Below are 18,119 nucleotides of genomic sequence, written 5' to 3'. Positions count from 1 at the left end.
ACAGTAATAAGTTTAACGCATCCACGCATATTTACAGTGTATCATGCTTCTACTGAAGTAAAATTTGGTCTCCTTGCTTTTGTTTGGAAAGCACAGGCTACTTATATCTATCCTGGGGGATTTGGTCTACATAACAATTCAAATGGTACAGGTGAAATTATATTACAAAATCTAAAGTCAATTAATATTAGATTTTTCTTCTCTTTAATATTCGCCGAATGAATATGATTGATTTGTTCAATTCTAACCACCATGTGCATGGCTTCAATTCTCACTTGCCAGAACTTTCCAGATTAATTATGTTTTTTGGAATTGAATATATAAATTTCCCGGTAGTGGAAGAACTACAAGACAAAGCAAAATCCAAAGATTAAAATCTTGGTTATGTCACGTCATTTCTTCGTGTGCCCACTTGCTATAAAGATGCATGCACGCAACCGTTGATTATAAAACATCTAGCAATGAATATAATCATATTGGACATTATTCCCTCTGCTAATAATCATGCCTTAACAGACCATTTTTCCAAATAGCGCGTATATAGCCTGCCTGACGATTTGTCCCGGTCCTTTGCTGTTGTTCGTTCAACTGTGAAAACAGTGATTTTTTAAAACTCACTGCCGTCAGATCGGATGACATTTCGAAGTGGTTTGCTGATTATAACTTGCGATTCCTGTTCGAATACTTGACCGATTTTAACAAAAATAGGCGCACTTTAAAGAAGAAATTGTCCTCAGTAGATACATGTTTTTTTTATATCAATATGTTGTCAATTCGCTAAGATATTCACTTTAAAGTGCATGTGCTTTTTATATTATTCAATATTGCACATCAAAGCGGCCTAATCCTTAAAATATTGCCCAAAATGCAAACGAACACCGGTTGCAGTGGTTTAGTTCACATATTCAGGATTATTTTGATATCTTTAGCGTCAAAATCGAGCCTTTAGAAGATTTTTGCCGTTTTTTTATATAAACATACATTGACTGCCTCGTACCCAGGCGCTTATTTAAAATTAGGCTTTTTAATATATTAAGCTTAAATGAAGTACTTAGCAAAGCGTAAAGCGCGAAGGTGTTCATGGGAAGATTGCGCCCTGGGGAGCGCCTGGCATATCTTGTATTCCGTCATGGCGGATGACGTAGTAAACGAAGTAAACGAAACACAAAAATGAGCATAAAGTTATTCAAACAATCTATATAGACCGGGAGCCCAGAGGGTCGAGCCTAGCTGGAAAGCAAACCAATTTTAATGCACATAGTGATGTTCTACATGCGTACGAATATACGAAAATGAACGTCTGCCGGGCATACGCTGGTGGGCGTGGTTAGGATGGGCACGTGAAAGATGCGAGAAAATCAGCTAGATCAGCTGTGAGATAACCGAATAAAATATTTGCCAAAATGTTCAGCATAACTTTTGTAGTTACAAATGTCCACTGCCAGACACATTGGGTGGTGGGTTGGCCCCGCCAGACAGCCTCGAAAGCCCACTCCCGAAATTTGTCTAGATCAGCTGTGAGATAACCAAATAAAATATTTTGCATGAGGTTCGGTATAACTCCATTAGTTCCAAATTGCCACTGCCAGACATTTCGAGTGGTGGATTGACCACGCCAGACAGCCTCGAATTCCCTCACCTCTAGAAAATTGTTCATGATCATCTATTTCTAGATAATCAGCAAATTATATACTTCGAAATATATATATATATATATATATATATATATATATATATATATATATAATATATATATATATATATATAATAGTTACCAAAGACTATTGTCAGACATTTCTGGTGGTGAATTGTTTTTAACTCAAAAATTTGAATATAACTCATCACAGTTAATAGAAATGAACTTATTTAAGCCTAGACTGTATACAATCGGCCTGAAAAGCAACAGTACAAAATATTTGCAGTCCATTTCTGTCCGACATTACCAATTGTAATCTACGCTGCGTCCAAGAATTATATGCAAAATAGTTTTTCCGCTACATTTCATTTGGTTTTTAAAAGAGGATTATGAAATTTCGTATATATTATGAAAACACTGTATCATGCCCACAACTGAAGCTTTTGGCTGATCTGAGCAGTGGTAAACAAACAGCGGCCATTTATGCTTTAAATAGAGATCTTGGGCGTCCATTTTTATATGCATATTACACTTATACTGCTATTTAGCGAATTGATACAATGGAAAAATTTATAAAATGAGACAATATCGTCTATCTAGGTAATTTTAATCAATATATTCTCACACACATTTGATAAATAATAAATTATATAATGATATACCAAAAATAGAAGATTAATATTATTCATTAATGTTTAATGTATCATCCATGATTTGATTTGACTAAAAGTAGCCTTCGATCCATCAATGCGATCAGTTTCCTGTTGCATCAGGTGAAATACCTCTAGCAGTAGTTTTAATTGCATTCCAAAGATCTTCTGTTGACGAGTACTGTCTTCCACCGGCATATACCTCTCTTTTTTCCACAAGTTCTGAATTGGGTTGAGATCCGGAGAGCGTGCTGGCCATTGCATAATTTCACCTTTTTTAACAAGAACTTTACTAAGAAAGCCTGTTGTCAAGTGTGCAGCATGGGAAGGAGCATTGTCCTGCATAAAAACCATATTCCTCCGAAATGACAAATTTTCTTCTTATACCATGGCAAAAAATGCTCCTTTAGGAAAGCTATGTATTTCGGGGCGGTCATTTTAACCCATGCATCCTCGACTGTAAATGGGCCGACAAGTTCATCATTGATGATCGCAGCCCAGAACATAACTCGCCTTGTTGATGCCTGAAACACTGGAGGTAATCCTTTCATATCACACCATCCTCTTCTCCAGCCATCGGATCCATCAAGGGTTGCTCGGGACTCGTCAGTAAATAACACCAACTCAAAGTTCTGTTTCACATATTTTTTCACCAACTCAAAGTTCTGTTTCACATATTTTTTCGTCCACTCGAGTCTCTTTTCTCCATGAACTTTCCTTAAAAGAGGTCGCACCAAGGGTGTCTTACATTTTGCATTACGCTTTAGAATGGAACATCGGCTGCTTTAAGAAACGTTACACATACCAACTGCTTCGAAGACCTGCTTGGAGGTCTGTAGATGATTACGGTGGACTTCGCGTTTAAGTGAACTGACTCCCCGACGAGACACACCTGACTTTTCCTGAATCTTCCCCTTGTCTGCTCTTCCATTGCAGGATTGTGGATTTGTAGCATATTTTTTGATTTTACGATGGTCACGTTGAAGCATTTTAGCGATTTGAAGGGTGGGTTGCTTCTGCTGTAGTGCTTGAATAATTTTGGTCTTTTCAACTCCGCGGCCTATCTTGCATATAAAAATGGACGCCCAAGATCTCTATTTAAAGCATAAATGGCCGCTGTTTGTTTACCACTGCTCAGATCAGCCAAAAGCTTCAGTTGTGGGCATGATACAGTGTTTTCATAATATATACGAAATTTCATAATCCTCTTTAAAAAAACAAATTAAATGTAGCGGAAAAACTATTTTGCATATAATTCTTGGACGCAGTGTATATAATTTGCTGATTATCTAGAAATAGATGATCATGAACAATTTTCTAGAGGTGAGGGAATTCGAGGCTGTCTGGCGTGGTCAATCCACCACTCGAAATGTCTGGCAGTGGCAATTTGGAACTAATGGAGTTATACCGAACATCATGCAAAATATTTTATTTGGTTATCTCACAGCTGATCTAGACAAATTTCGGGAGTGGGCTTTCGAGGCTGTCTGGGGGGGGGGGGGCAACCCACCACCCAATATGTCTGGCAGTGGACATTTGTAACTACAAAAGTTATGCTGAACATTTTGGCAAATATTTTTTTCGGTTATCTCACAGCTGATCTAGCTGATTTTCTCGCATCTTTCACGTGCCCATCCTAACCACGCCCACCAGCCTATCCCCGGCAGACGTTCATTTTCGTATAGTCGTACGCATGTAGAACATCACTATGTGCATTAAAATTGGTTTGCTTTCCAGCTAGGCTCGACCCTCTGGGCTCCCGGTCTAATAGTGTAACATTCCATATGGACCACATGTTATATAATTTAGACAACAAGAATAAATAACAGAAAATACTGTATCATACCATACATTCATTTATTCATTATTACTTAAAAACATAGGAACATAGGTGAACGAATACATACTTGAAACGTGAGTACGTTTACTTTTTGGCAGGCCCGCACTTTTCGACTTTGGCGTCAAGTCGTGTTTTAAGCTTTGACCTTGTGAAGCATCCGGCGATGAGGGTCGTTGAAAATTGCATGCAATACGTCGTGCTGATCGACGAGCAGCTCTTGGTTCGTCTGTGGATCATTAAAAATAATCAGAGAGGTGAAAATGTAGACATAGAAGGTTAATAAAAGGTGCTGTATATATCACAACAATCCAGCAGCTTGTCGAATTTTTCATACCTTGAAGATTTAATCTATCCAAAACATTGTCGACCTCTTCAAATGATGACATATCGCTGCTTCAGGGCATCAGATAAAAATATTTACCACTTCTCACATGGCGAATGAATGTTTATTGTAATGAAGGAGATATTATTTTGTGAATAAAAGCGAATAAAAGCGGAAAAAGTTGCGAAACGACGTGAATTTAGATGATTTGCAAGAAATCGACTTTTATTGCAAGAAATCGAACAAGATCTGCCAGGCGCTCCCCAGGGCGCAATCTTCCCATGAACACCTTCGCGCTTTACGCTTTGCTAAGTACTTCATTTAAGCTTAATATATTAAAAAGCCTAATTTTAAATAAGCGCCTGGGTACGAGGCAGATACATTGATGATATGAATTTCGCGTCACCGGCGATAATATTTCACAATAATAAAAATATCGAAAAAAAATTTGGGCAAAAAAAGCCGAAAATCTGCCCCCTAGGTCCAATTTTACGTCAGAAATCGATTTCCGGGGTCAAATTTACCCTAGGGGGAAGGCATTAGGGAGTTTTGTCACATTTTCCAACCGCATGACAACATTCCGAGCATGCGGTAAGAATGCGCTTAGCAACAATTATCGCTTAGAACTTATAAAATGCTATTTTCTCCGCTTCTTTTGCACATCCTACCCTAACAATTACTCAGAACAATAACAGAATGATAGTATGTGAAATTCAGACATTTTAAAGAACACAGAGCACAAAAAAAAGCGAGAAAATACTGAATTTCTAAAGTAATATGGTTGCTATGGGGAGTAATTTGAGATAACAAAGCAACATATTATTTGATTCATGTTTTGACTTATAATACAAATGCAGTTTATTACTATATGCAGGTTTTAAAATACTATTTAAATCGTCTTTTCAAGCTCTATCGTTTGGTGGTATTCCAGGGTCTTTAGTCCAAATACTTGCTGAGATATTTAATGTTTTGCTTTTCCCGACAATATTGTCGGGTTGAATATCCACCTGACGACAATGTGTTTTAAACACATGAATAAGTACAATAAGTTTTCTTTTGTTCAAAGCAACGGAAGACCGATGAACGACTTCACCAATCTTACCTCTTTTTTCTTTTAGCCATGGACACTTTTCCGTCACGAGTGCCAACTCCTCAGTCTAGATTCATGCGTAAGTATACACTGACCATAGTTTTAGCAATGCAAAACGCAAGAAATCAATTTAAGCAAAGTTTTTCTAGGGATTGAATCACATGCAGCTGTAAATAAAAGCTCGGATCAGAGTATAGAAAAAATGTTTTTCAAAACATGCGTTAATCTGGCTATATCATTCTTCAAGAAATAATTTTTGTGAGCTGGGGTTGAAGTTGGGAAATACGCATAAGCAGGTTGAATTTAACGCCCGATCACGGTTATGTTTAAGGGCAATAGGCGAGCGTTAGGCCATAGGAGTTATTACGATTATGAATTTTCAATATTTGAACAATATTTTGAACGCTCGGGCGAATATACTATTTAGGACATGCAGATGTTATTGGTATATAATTTATATGATTATGTTACTAGTTGTGGATTTTAGTTCGTTATGCTGCCTGCATGCGTCGACAACGAAGAATCTATCAAAATAAACGTGTACCCTTGACAATGAAAATAATCAGTTAGCCTAGCCTAAGGGAAGATGTGATGACAGTGTTACTGCAAGCTATATATAGTTAAAATACTCCTTGTTGAATTTCAAACAATTTGCCTTTTTCATTTGGAGTAGGTAAATATACTACTTCTCAGGGTGACTCAAAAGGTAGATCTAAAATTTTAACTTCACGGGATAGTCAGTACTCATGACAAACCAACGACACAAAAATGATGTCTCTTCGATTCATCGGACCGTCATGTCTCGGCACAACCGGCTTTCTGTATCTACTTTCCCGCTTCCATACATGTTTTTGGACCGCATTTTTAATACGAATTTCGTAAAGACTGTAAGTTACCATCCCCAATCCCATCCCCCGATGATTCTTCCTAAAAAAACGGGCAGCACTGTCCATCATAATTATAGTTTATTTTTTTTTAGACTTACATACATGGCTGTCACGAGTGCCATCATATCAGTCTAGGTTCATGCGTAAGTACCCTGCAAAATAGTTTTAACAAGCACCCACCACCCCTATAATTCTCGGTACGCCCATGCATATATGGATGCTGCGTAACGAAATTCAGAGGTTTAGTATTGTTGCAATAATGCCATAATTATAAAGGTATGCATGTTTATTTCATTTTATATTACACTAACTATATACTAGAAATATCTGCACACAGCAACCCTTCGACATGCGTGTGAAACGAAGCAAAATATTTTCTGAGCTATCCAGACCTAACTATCTTTATTTAATATTATGAAATGACTAAATCAGTTAAATGAATAGCCGATAGCTGATGTGTATCGGAGAAATTTTTCGGAAACAAAGATAGTCGTCAAGATGAAGTGAAATCGCCATTTGCCTACTGCATTACGTTGCATGAAGTTATAGACTTTCACAGTTTAAGTGAGAGTTAATACTTCGCTATAGCTAAACCGTTTAAATTAAAACATCAAAGCAAACAAATAATTTAGATAGCTATGCAAGCAGCAAACGTCGAATGTTGTTTTTCGATTATTGAATTTATGCATTATTTGCAGCGACTATAAGCTTTAAAGTGATATTTTTATCAAAACTCCGAAGTGCACTTTTTAAGCGATGATGTAAAGCCTTAAACAGTCGGTTAGCTCTTCGTAAAACGAAATGCTAAGTTCATATACTTAAGAAAATAATACTGATGCATTTTTACAGCAAACACGAAATAAACAAAATATAGACACCTACCACTTCAAAAGGATTATAAACTACGAGTCGTTCTTTATTCGCTCAAATTTCGAGCATGCGTACAAACACCATGACCATTGAACGTCCAACATCCATGACATAGGATTTAGGCTGCATGCTTTGTATTCCGCTATATATGTTTCCTCATATACCCGGGTGTAATCCCTAATCTTCGGGAGAAATTAGTACCCTGGCACGGTTCTCTTCACCGGCTCGGGGATTGATAAGGTAACAAACCATACATGCACATTCCATGGTTTCTTTACACTTCTGCAAAATAGATATCAATTCAATTCAAAACAAAAGTCTATATCGTTTCGGCATCACCAGGCAAAAGAAACAGCTACAGCAAAAACAATTTTCTTTTCAAATTCCATACAGAAAGCCATGTTTAAAACTCCTAATTTGCCCGTTACACTTTTTCCAAGGCTACTTTCAACTGAAAAGATGCATCAGTAGTGATTTGGCAGAACCGTTTTATACTGGTGTTATGGTTAAGTATTTAGAGTCTAAAATATGAGTTGAACAACAATTTAAAAAAAATAATTTCGTTGTTAGAAAAAGCGCTAAAGTTATTGCCAAGACAATACAGAATGAAGCAACGCATGGGCATACGAAATATTAATTATTGCTCTAAAATCCTGCATCGTCGATATTTTATAGGCATTTCAAACAACTATGGGAAACATTTCATCGTTGGATTTACGGCCCTGTATGATAACAAGCAAGAAGACTATATTGGAGTAACCATCCTCGCCCCATTCGACACTAATGTAACGTTCTTTAGCAATCAGTCCGGGAATTTATGGAACGAGACTGTCTATGTCGAAGGAGGGAAACATTTTGAACACAAATTGCCTATGAAGTTGCGAATGAACGAAAAGCTAGGTCATCTTCAGAAGGGCATAGAAATTTCATCAACAAGATACATCTCACTGATGTGCAGGAATAGAAATAACTATGCAGCTGATGGATACTTGGTTTTTCCAACGAGAGCACTTGGTTTAATTTATGTTGTGGCATCACATTTGCCGTACCACACCAAAGCGAATATCGCCGTGATATCAGCACATGACAACAACACAATCCTTGTTTTTCCAAAAAAGGATGCAGTTATAGAGTATCGCGATCTCACGTTTGACAAAGATCGACCATTACTGTACATACCGCTAAAGCTTGAAAGACATGAGGCGTTGTACATTTCAGCATCGTCAGATTTATCTGGGTCAGTAGTCATTGCAACGAAACCAGTGATGGTTATATCGAGCGTGGGATATTGGCAACGCTTCAAATTTCTGGAATCATCCCTATTACCTGTCTCGTTGTGGGGTCATCGATACATTTTGACGAGTGCAGGAAGAATGAATAAAGGTGGTGATACTTTTCGAATTTTCGCTTACGAAAATAACACCGCTGTTAAAACCGCTAAGTGGACCAAAGTCTTATCATCCGCGACCTATGCAGAATTGATATTAGGGCATGATTACGCATCGTATGTGAACTGCAGTAAACCATGTCAAGAGTTCAATACAATCGAACAACGAAGTGTCGATGGCAAACTTGCTAACTCTGCAATGCTAGTTGTACCATCAGTAAGCCAGTTTCTTTCATACTATCGTGTGACACTACCTGATGGTCCAAGACATCGTGACGCAATCACCATTGCTATCCAGGATAAAGATGTCGATGGATTATATATGAATGGAATGAAGCTGGATGGCTTGAAATGGAATCCGATCGGTGGAACAAGATATGTTTGGACAGTAATAAGTTTAACGCATCCACGCATATTTACAGTGTATCATGCTTCTACTGAAGTAAAATTTGGTCTCCTTGCTTTTGTTTGGAAAGCACAGGCTACTTATATCTATCCTGGGGGATTTGGTCTACATAACAATTCAAATGGTACAGGTGAAATTATATTACAAAATCTAAAGTCAATTAATATTAGATTTTTCTTCTCTTTAATATTCGCCGAATGAATATGATTGATTTGTTCAATTCTAACCACCATGTGCATGGCTTCAATTCTCACTTGCCAGAACTTTCCAGATTAATTATGTTTTTTGGAATTGAATATATAAATTTCCCGGTAGTGGAAGAACTACAAGACAAAGCAAAATCCAAAGATTAAAATCTTGGTTATGTCACGTCATTTCTTCGTGTGCCCACTTGCTATAAAGATGCATGCACGCAACCGTTGATTATAAAACATCTAGCAATGAATATAATCATATTGGACATTATTCCCTCTGCTAATAATCATGCCTTAACAGACCATTTTTCCAAATAGCGCGTATATAGCCTGCCTGACGATTTGTCCCGGTCCTTTGCTGTTGTTCGTTCAACTGTGAAAACAGTGATTTTTTAAAACTCACTGCCGTCAGATCGGATGACATTTCGAAGTGGTTTGCTGATTATAACTTGCGATTCCTGTTCGAATACTTGACCGATTTTAACAAAAATAGGCGCACTTTAAAGAAGAAATTGTCCTCAGTAGATACATGTTTTTTTTATATCAATATGTTGTCAATTCGCTAAGATATTCACTTTAAAGTGCATGTGCTTTTTATATTATTCAATATTGCACATCAAAGCGGCCTAATCCTTAAAATATTGCCCAAAATGCAAACGAACACCGGTTGCAGTGGTTTAGTTCACATATTCAGGATTATTTTGATATCTTTAGCGTCAAAATCGAGCCTTTAGAAGATTTTTGCCGTTTTTTTATATAAACATACATTGACTGCCTCGTACCCAGGCGCTTATTTAAAATTAGGCTTTTTAATATATTAAGCTTAAATGAAGTACTTAGCAAAGCGTAAAGCGCGAAGGTGTTCATGGGAAGATTGCGCCCTGGGGAGCGCCTGGCATATCTTGTATTCCGTCATGGCGGATGACGTAGTAAACGAAGTAAACGAAACACAAAAATGAGCATAAAGTTATTCAAACAATCTATAGTGTAACATTCCATATGGACCACATGTTATATAATTTAGACAACAAGAATAAATAACAGAAAATACTGTATCATACCATACATTCATTTATTCATTATTACTTAAAAACATAGGAACATAGGTGAACGAATACATACTTGAAACGTGAGTACGTTTACTTTTTGGCAGGCCCGCACTTTTCGACTTTGGCGTCAAGTCGTGTTTTAAGCTTGGACCTTGTGAAGCATCCGGCGATGAGGGTCGTTGAAAATTGCATGCAATACGTCGTGCTGATCGACGAGCAGCTCTTGGTTCGTCTGTGGATCATTAAAAATAATCAGAGAGGTGAAAATGTAGACATAGAAGGTTAATAAAAGGTGCTGTATATATCACAACAATCCAGCAGCTTGTCGAATTTTTCATACCTTGAAGATTTAATCTATCCAAAACATTGTCGACCTCTTCAAATGATGACATATCGCTGCTTCAGGGCATCAGATAAAAATATTTACCACTTCTCACATGGCGAATGAATGTTTATTGTAATGAAGGAGATATTATTTTGTGAATAAAAGCGAATAAAAGCGGAAAAAGTTGCGAAACGACGTGAATTTAGATGATTTGCAAGAAATCGACTTTTATTGCAAGAAATCGAACAAGATCTGCCAGGCGCTCCCCAGGGCGCAATCTTCCCATGAACACCTTCGCGCTTTACGCTTTGCTAAGTACTTCATTTAAGCTTAATATATTAAAAAGCCTAATTTTAAATAAGCGCCTGGGTACGAGGCAGATACATTGATGATATGAATTTCGCGTCACCGGCGATAATATTTCACAATAATAAAATATCGAAAAAAAATTTGGGCAAAAAAAGCCGAAAATCTGCCCCCTAGGTCCAATTTTACGTCAGAAATCGATTTCCGGGGTCAAATTTACCCTAGGGGGAAGGCATTAGGGAGTTTTGTCACATTTTCCAACCGCATGACAACATTCCGAGCATGCGGTAAGAATGCGCTTAGCAACAATTATCGCTTAGAACTTATAAAATGCTATTTTCTCCGCTTCTTTTGCACATCCTACCCTAACAATTACTCAGAACAATAACAGAATGATAGTATGTGAAATTCAGACATTTTAAAGAACACAGAGCACAAAAAAAAGCGAGAAAATACTGAATTTCTAAAGTAATATGGTTGCTATGGGGAGTAATTTGAGATAACAAAGCAACATATTATTTGATTCATGTTTTGACTTATAATACAAATGCAGTTTATTACTATATGCAGGTTTTAAAATACTATTTAAATCGTCTTTTCAAGCTCTATCGTTTGGTGGTATTCCAGGGTCTTTAGTCCAAATACTTGCTGAGATATTTAATGTTTTGCTTTTCCCGACAATATTGTCGGGTTGAATATCCACCTGACGACAATGTGTTTTAAACACATGAATAAGTATAATAACTCGAAGTTTACATAATCGGACAAAATCGTCACTGTCTGTTTACGCCAATGATTTCTCTATATTACACGAAATGTTCGACTAGAAAATTAATGTGTGCTCGACTTTCTAGCTGAAAAGAAATCCCCAAACAGTAAAATGCATGTGAATGTTTAAGTTTATGCATTCTCGCGAGCAAGTGTTAGTACAATAAGTTTTCTTTTGTTCAAAGCAACGGAAGACCGATGAACGACTTCACCAATCTTACCTCTTTTTTCTTTTAGCCATGGACACTTTTCCGTCACGAGTGCCAACTCCTCAGTCTAGATTCATGCGTAAGTATACACTGACCATAGTTTTAGCAATGCAAAACGCAAGAAATCAATTTAAGCAAAGTTTTTCTAGGATTGAAATCACATGCAGCTGTAAATAAAAGCTCGGATCAGAGTATAGAAAAAATGTTTTTCAAAACATGCGTTAATCTGGCTATATCATTCTTCAAGAAATAATTTTTGTGAGCTGGGGTTGAAGTTGGGAAATACGCATAAGCAGGTTGAATTTAACGCCCGATCACGGTTATGTTTAAGGGCAATAGGCGAGCGTTAGGCCATAGGAGTTATTACGATTATGAATTTTCAATATTTGAACAATATTTTGAACGCTCGGGCGAATATACTTATTTAGGACATGCAGATGTTATTGGTATATAATTTATATGATTATGTTACTAGTTGTGGATTTTAGTTCGTTATGCTGCCTGCATGCGTCGACAACGAAGAATCTATCAAAATAAACGTGTACCCTTGACAATGAAAATAATCAGTTAGCCTAGCCTAAGGGAAGATGTGATGACAGTGTTACTGCAAGCTATATATAGTTAAAATACTCCTTGTTGAATTTCAAACAATTTGCCTTTTTCATTTGGAGTAGGTAAATATACTACTTCTCAGGGTGACTCAAAAGGTAGATCTAAAATTTTAACTTCACGGGATAGTCAGTACTCATGACAAACCAACGACACAAAAATGATGTCTCTTCGATTCATCGGACCGTCATGTCTCGGCACAACCGGCTTTCTGTATCTACTTTCCCGCTTCCATACATGTTTTTGGACCGCATTTTTAATACGAATTTCGTAAAGACTGTAAGTTACCATCCCCAATCCCATCCCCCGATGATTCTTCCTAAAAAAACGGGCAGCACTGTCCATCATAATTATAGTTTATATTTTTTTTAGACTTACATACATGGCTGTCACGAGTGCCATCATATCAGTCTAGGTTCATGCGTAAGTACCCTGCAAAATAGTTTTAACAAGCACCCACCACCCCTATAATTCTCGGTACGCCCATGCATATATGGATGCTGCGTAACGAAATTCAGAGGTTTAGTATTGTTGCAATAATGCCATAATTATAAAGGTATGCATGTTTATTTCATTTTATATTACACTAACTATATACTAGAAATATCTGCACACAGCAACCCTTCGACATGCGTGTGAAACGAAGCAAAATATTTTCTGAGCTATCCAGACCTAACTATCTTTTATTTAATATTATGAAATGACTAAATCAGTTAAATGAATAGCCGATAGCTGATGTGTATCGGAGAAATTTTTCGGAAACAAAGATAGTCGTCAAGATGAAGTGAAATCGCCATTTGCCTACTGCATTACGTTGCATGAAGTTATAGACTTTCACAGTTTAAGTGAGAGTTAAACTTCGCTATAGCTAAACCGTTTAAATTAAAACATCAAAGCAAACAAATAATTTAGATAGCTATGCAAGCAGCAAACGTCGAATGTTGTTTTTCGATTATTGAATTTATGCATTATTTGCAGCGACTATAAGCTTTAAAGTGATATTTTTATCAAAACTCCGAAGTGCACTTTTTAAGCGATGATGTAAAGCCTTAAACAGTCGGTTAGCTCTTCGTAAAACGAAATGCTAAGTTCATATACTTAAGAAAATAATACTGATGCATTTTTACAGCAAACACGAAATAAACAAAATATAGACACCTACCACTTCAAAAGGATTATAAACTACGAGTCGTTCTTTATTCGCTCAAATTTCGAGCATGCGTACAAACACCATGACCATTGAACGTCCAACATCCATGACATAGGATTTAGGCTGCATGCTTTGTATTCCGCTATATATGTTTCCTCATATACCCGGGTGTAATCCCTAATCTTCGGGAGAAATTAGTACCCTGGCACGGTTCTCTTCACCGGCTCGGGGATTGCTAAGGTAACAAACCATACATGCACATTCCATGGTTTCTTTACACTTCTGCAAAATGGATATCAATTCAATTAAAAACAAAAGTCTATATCGTTTCGGCATCACCAGGCAAAAGAAACAGCTACAGCAAAAACAATTTTCTTTTCAAATTCCATACAAAAAGCCATGTTTAAAACTCCTAATTTGCCCGTTACACTTTTTCCAAGGCTACTTTCAACTGAAAAGATGCATCAGTAGTGATTTGGCAGAACCGTTTTATACTGGTGTTATGGTTAAGTATTTAGAGTCTAAAATATGAGTTGAACAACAATTTAAAAATAATTTCTTCGTGAGAAAAAGCGCTGAAGTGATTGCCAACAAAAACAATACAGAATGAAGCAATGCATGCATGCGCATACGAAATATTAATTATTGCTCTAAAACCCCGCATCGTTTTTTTTTATAGGCATTTCAAACAATTATGGGAAACATTTCATCGTTGGATTTACGGCCCTGTATGATAACGAGCAAGATGACTATATTGGAGTTACCATCCTCGCCCCATTTGACACAATTGTAACGTTCTTTAGCAATCAGTCCGGGAATTTATGGAACGAGACTGTCTATGTCGAAGGAGGGAAACATTTTGAACACAAATTGCCTATGAAGTTGCGAATGAACGAAAAGCTAGGTCATCTTCAGAAGGGCATAGAAATTTCATCAACAAGATACATCTCACTGATGTGCAGGAATAGAAATAACTATGCAGCTGATGGATACTTGGTTTTTCCAACGAGAGCACTTGGTTTAATTTATGTTGTGGCATCACATTTGCCGTACTACACCAAAGCGAATATCGCCGTGATATCAGCACATGACAACAACACAATCCTTGTTTTTCTAAAAAAGAATGCAGTTATAGAGTATCGTGGTCTCACGTTTGACAAAAATCGACCATTACTGAACATATTGCTAAAGCTTGAAAGACATGAGGCGCTGTACATTTCAGCATCGTCAGATTTATCTGGGTCAGTAGTCATTGCAACGAAACCAGTGATGGTTATATCGAGCGTGGGATATTGGCAACGCTTTAAATTTCTGGAATCATCCCTATTACCTGTCTCGTTGTGGGGTCATCGATACATTTTGACGAGTGCAGGAAGAATGAATAAAGGTGGTGATACTTTTCGAATTTTCGCTTACGAAAATAACACCGCTGTTAAAACCGCTAAGTGGACCAAAGTCTTATCATCCGCGACCTATGCAGAATTGATATTAGGGCATGATTACGCATCGTATGTGAACTGCAGTAAACCATGTCAAGTAGTTCAATACATCGAACAACGAAGTGTCGATGGCAAACTTGCTAACTCTGCAATGCTAGTTGTACCATCAGTAAGCCAGTTTCTTTCATACTATCGTGTGACACTACCTGATGGTCCAAGACATCGTGACGCAATCACCATTGCTATCCAGGATAAAGATGTCGATGGATTATATATGAATGGAATGAAGCTGGATGGCTTGAAATGGAATCCGATCGGTGGAACAAGATATGTTTGGACAGTAATAAGTTTAACGCATCCACGCATATTTACAGTGTATCATGCTTCTACTGAAATAAAATTTGGTCTCCTTGTTTTTGTTTGGAAAGCACAGGCAACATATATCTATCCTGGGGGATTTGGTCTACATAACAATTCAAATGGTACAGGTGAAAATTATATTACGAAATCTAAAGTCAACTAATATTAGCTTTTCCTTCTAGACCTAGAAATAACACTTGCGACAAAGCCGCATTATGCATGTAACTAACAATGTATTGTATAATTGCATTTGTAACATCGGCTGGAAAGGCTGGGATGAAACAAATTTAATTTATCAATTTTTTTTTCTCACGACTTATAATTAATTATCTAATTTGAAGGTTAATAACTTATTATGCGTCGTAATTTGGTGTTTAGATATAAATGAATGTGAATCTGGAACAAATTACACATGCCAAAAAGGAGCATCTTGTATAAGTACCGATGGATCATTCAATTGCGTTTGTAACATCGGTTACACTTATAATGGAGTAACGTGTGCAGGTAAAACTTTTATTTGTCAATTCTTGTGTTTTGTGCCTGCGTTTTAAAAGGAGTTATTTTTATTTCGTTCAATCACTAACTTCCATCGAAGTTCCCAGTATTTCCTCGTGTACGCCGACATACTTCTGTAGTCCCGACTTTTTCGCGGTAATTAATAACGTTTGCAGAAAGTAGAAATTTGATTAGGATTTATGACGTCATCCGTACATTAAAAAAATATTAATTAAAAACATTAGCAAAAACTGCCAGGAAAAACTTATTCTGAAAACGAATAAATAATAAAAATTATAGTGACCTATATACGTATACGTCTCGTATCTTAACTTATATATTCGTTTCATTGAATATCCGAATGAAAGTCTTATTTTATCAAATGGCAGATATCGACGAATGCACTTTCAAACACGATGTTTGTGGTAATTCAAGAATATGTTTAAATAATCCCGGCTCATATTCCTGTGGTTGTCCAAATGGATACACTGGAGATGGTGTGGTTTGTAACGGTAAATAAAACCAGAACATGTTGAAACTAAGGCCCTGTTTACACAATACTAGATTCGCTTGTCGCGTGCACGATATCTTCGTTTGCCTTTCAATTAAGGGCAGTGGTTAGTTGCAGATACGTATTAGCCTAGTTTCACAGATTTGATTTATTTATTTTCACCTCCGAAACCAATCCGGTTTGGTGTAATCGAGGCCTACGTGCAATAGTTCTGTGTGCAATTGCTACATTATGATGGTGCTCTGGCTTACCTCCAGACAAGCTAGAGGCTGAGTTCCCACTCGCCTAATTTTTCAGCTGCCCATGCATATGCATATGTGGATGGTAACATAATGTGGCATCAACTCAATGTTGTGTATAGAAGATATATTTTTTATGCCATTTATTACAGTGTATATATTCATATTTTTGTCAAACTAACTCACTTTTATCGCAATAATAGTTAAAATGCGCGATCCAACAAGTTAATAATTATTATCTTTAGATATAAATGAATGTAAACTTGGAACCGACTCATGCGAGAAGGGTGCAGAGTGTATTAATGTCAATGGATCGTTCATTTGTGTTTGTAGCAACGGCTACATTCGCGATGGATCAACTTGTAAAGGTATAAAGTTTAATTTGCTGCGCAGTAATTACCTTTAAATAATAATTATAAAGCCACCATTTCTTAATGGTAAGTATAAAGCTACTAAACTCGGAACCTTAGAATGTTCTATTTCAGTTTTCAGAATTTATTCATTTTTAGTGGGACTTGAACATTCAGCGTTAGAAGAATGTTCGATTACTCACTGTCGCTTATTAGATAACCTAATAAGTCCAGGTTAAATACCTATAGAATTTATAAATCTCGCATAATTATAATATAATATATATAAATGTGGATTTATTTATTTTGATCTCCGAAACCAATCCGGTTTGGTGTAAACGAGGCCTACTTGTAATAGTTACTGTGCGCAATCGCTACATTATGACGGTGCTCTGGCTTACCTCCCGACAATTAAGCAGGAGCTGAGTTCCCACTCGCCTAATTTGTAAGCTTCCCATGCATATGCTGATGGTAACATAAAATGGCATCAACTCAATGTTGGGTATATAGAAGATATATTGTTAATGCCATTTATTCAGTGTATTAATCTTTTTTTTCACAATAACTCACTTTTATCGCAATAATAGTTATAATATACGATCCAACAAGTTAATAATTATTATCTTTAGATATAAATGAATGTAAAATTGAAACTGACTCATGCGAAAAGGGTTCAGAGTGTTTTAATACCAATGGATCGTTCATTTGTGTTTGTAGCATCGGCTACATTCGCGATGGATCAACTTGTAAAGGTATAAAGTTTGCTACGCAGTAATTACCTTTAAATAATAATTATAAAGCCACCATTTCTTTAATGGTAAGTATAAAGCTACTAAACTCGGAACCTTAGAATGTTGTATTTCAGCTTTCAGAAATTATTCATTATTAGTCGGACTTGAACATTCAGCGTTAGAAGAATGTTCGATTACTTACTGTCGCTTATTAGATAACCTAATAAGTCCAGGTTAAATACCTATAGAATTTATAAATCTCGCATAATTATATATATATATATATATATATATAT

The 18,119-nt window shown here is 36.6% G+C and overlaps 1 protein-coding gene and 1 long non-coding RNA gene across 4 annotated transcripts; one reads left to right on the top strand and one right to left on the bottom strand.

Moving 5' to 3' along the window:
• Positions 1 to 157: 157 nt before the first annotated feature.
• Positions 158 to 4,800, bottom strand: LOC114533394. The gene is made up of 3 exons (XR_003688054.1): positions 4,461 to 4,800; positions 4,194 to 4,352; positions 158 to 344 (listed from the first exon to the last, which is right to left on the bottom strand). It is a non-coding gene; the product is annotated as an uncharacterized LOC114533394 (long non-coding RNA).
• Positions 4,801 to 8,846: 4,046 nt separating this feature from the next.
• On the top strand, positions 8,847 to 18,061 carry LOC114533393. Of its 3 annotated transcripts, none has more exons than XM_028554906.1 (8): positions 8,847 to 9,212; positions 11,968 to 12,018; positions 12,921 to 12,971; positions 14,378 to 15,625; positions 15,876 to 16,001; positions 16,382 to 16,504; positions 16,988 to 17,110; positions 17,722 to 18,061. In XM_028554906.1, the coding sequence occupies exons 1-8, from the start codon at positions 8,882 to 8,884 to the stop codon at positions 17,865 to 17,867; spliced, it is 2,199 nt and encodes a 732-aa protein (XP_028410707.1). In that variant the 5' UTR covers positions 8,847 to 8,881; the 3' UTR covers positions 17,868 to 18,061. The 3 variants fall into 3 exon arrangements, with proteins under 3 accessions (XP_028410707.1, XP_028410708.1, XP_028410706.1); XM_028554907.1 differs by having other exon boundaries at positions 8,847 to 9,218; positions 14,378 to 15,619; XM_028554905.1 differs by having other exon boundaries at positions 8,847 to 9,218.
• The last annotated feature ends 58 nt before the right edge of the window (positions 18,062 to 18,119 follow it).

This window comes from Dendronephthya gigantea, unplaced genomic scaffold (genome assembly GCF_004324835.1).
Source record: "Dendronephthya gigantea isolate DGI-Jeju-01 unplaced genomic scaffold, DenGig_1.0 000090F, whole genome shotgun sequence".
In the NCBI taxonomy this organism is placed as follows: Eukaryota; Metazoa; Cnidaria; class Anthozoa; order Malacalcyonacea; family Nephtheidae; genus Dendronephthya; species Dendronephthya gigantea.
This window is presented reverse-complemented; position numbering and strand designations above follow the sequence as displayed.

Bases quoted from the DNA above. Each gene is read 5' to 3' on its own strand.
- LOC114533393 (XM_028554905.1), top strand. From the start codon at position 8,882: ATGCTAGTTGTACCATCAGTAAGCCAGTTTCTTTCATACTATCGTGTG. The intron at 15,626-15,875 runs GTGAAAATTATA...TTTGGTGTTTAG, and splicing joins TAACAATTCAAATGGTACAG to ATATAAATGAATGTGAATCT. The intron at 16,002-16,381 runs GTAAAACTTTTA...ATCAAATGGCAG, and splicing joins TAATGGAGTAACGTGTGCAG to ATATCGACGAATGCACTTTC.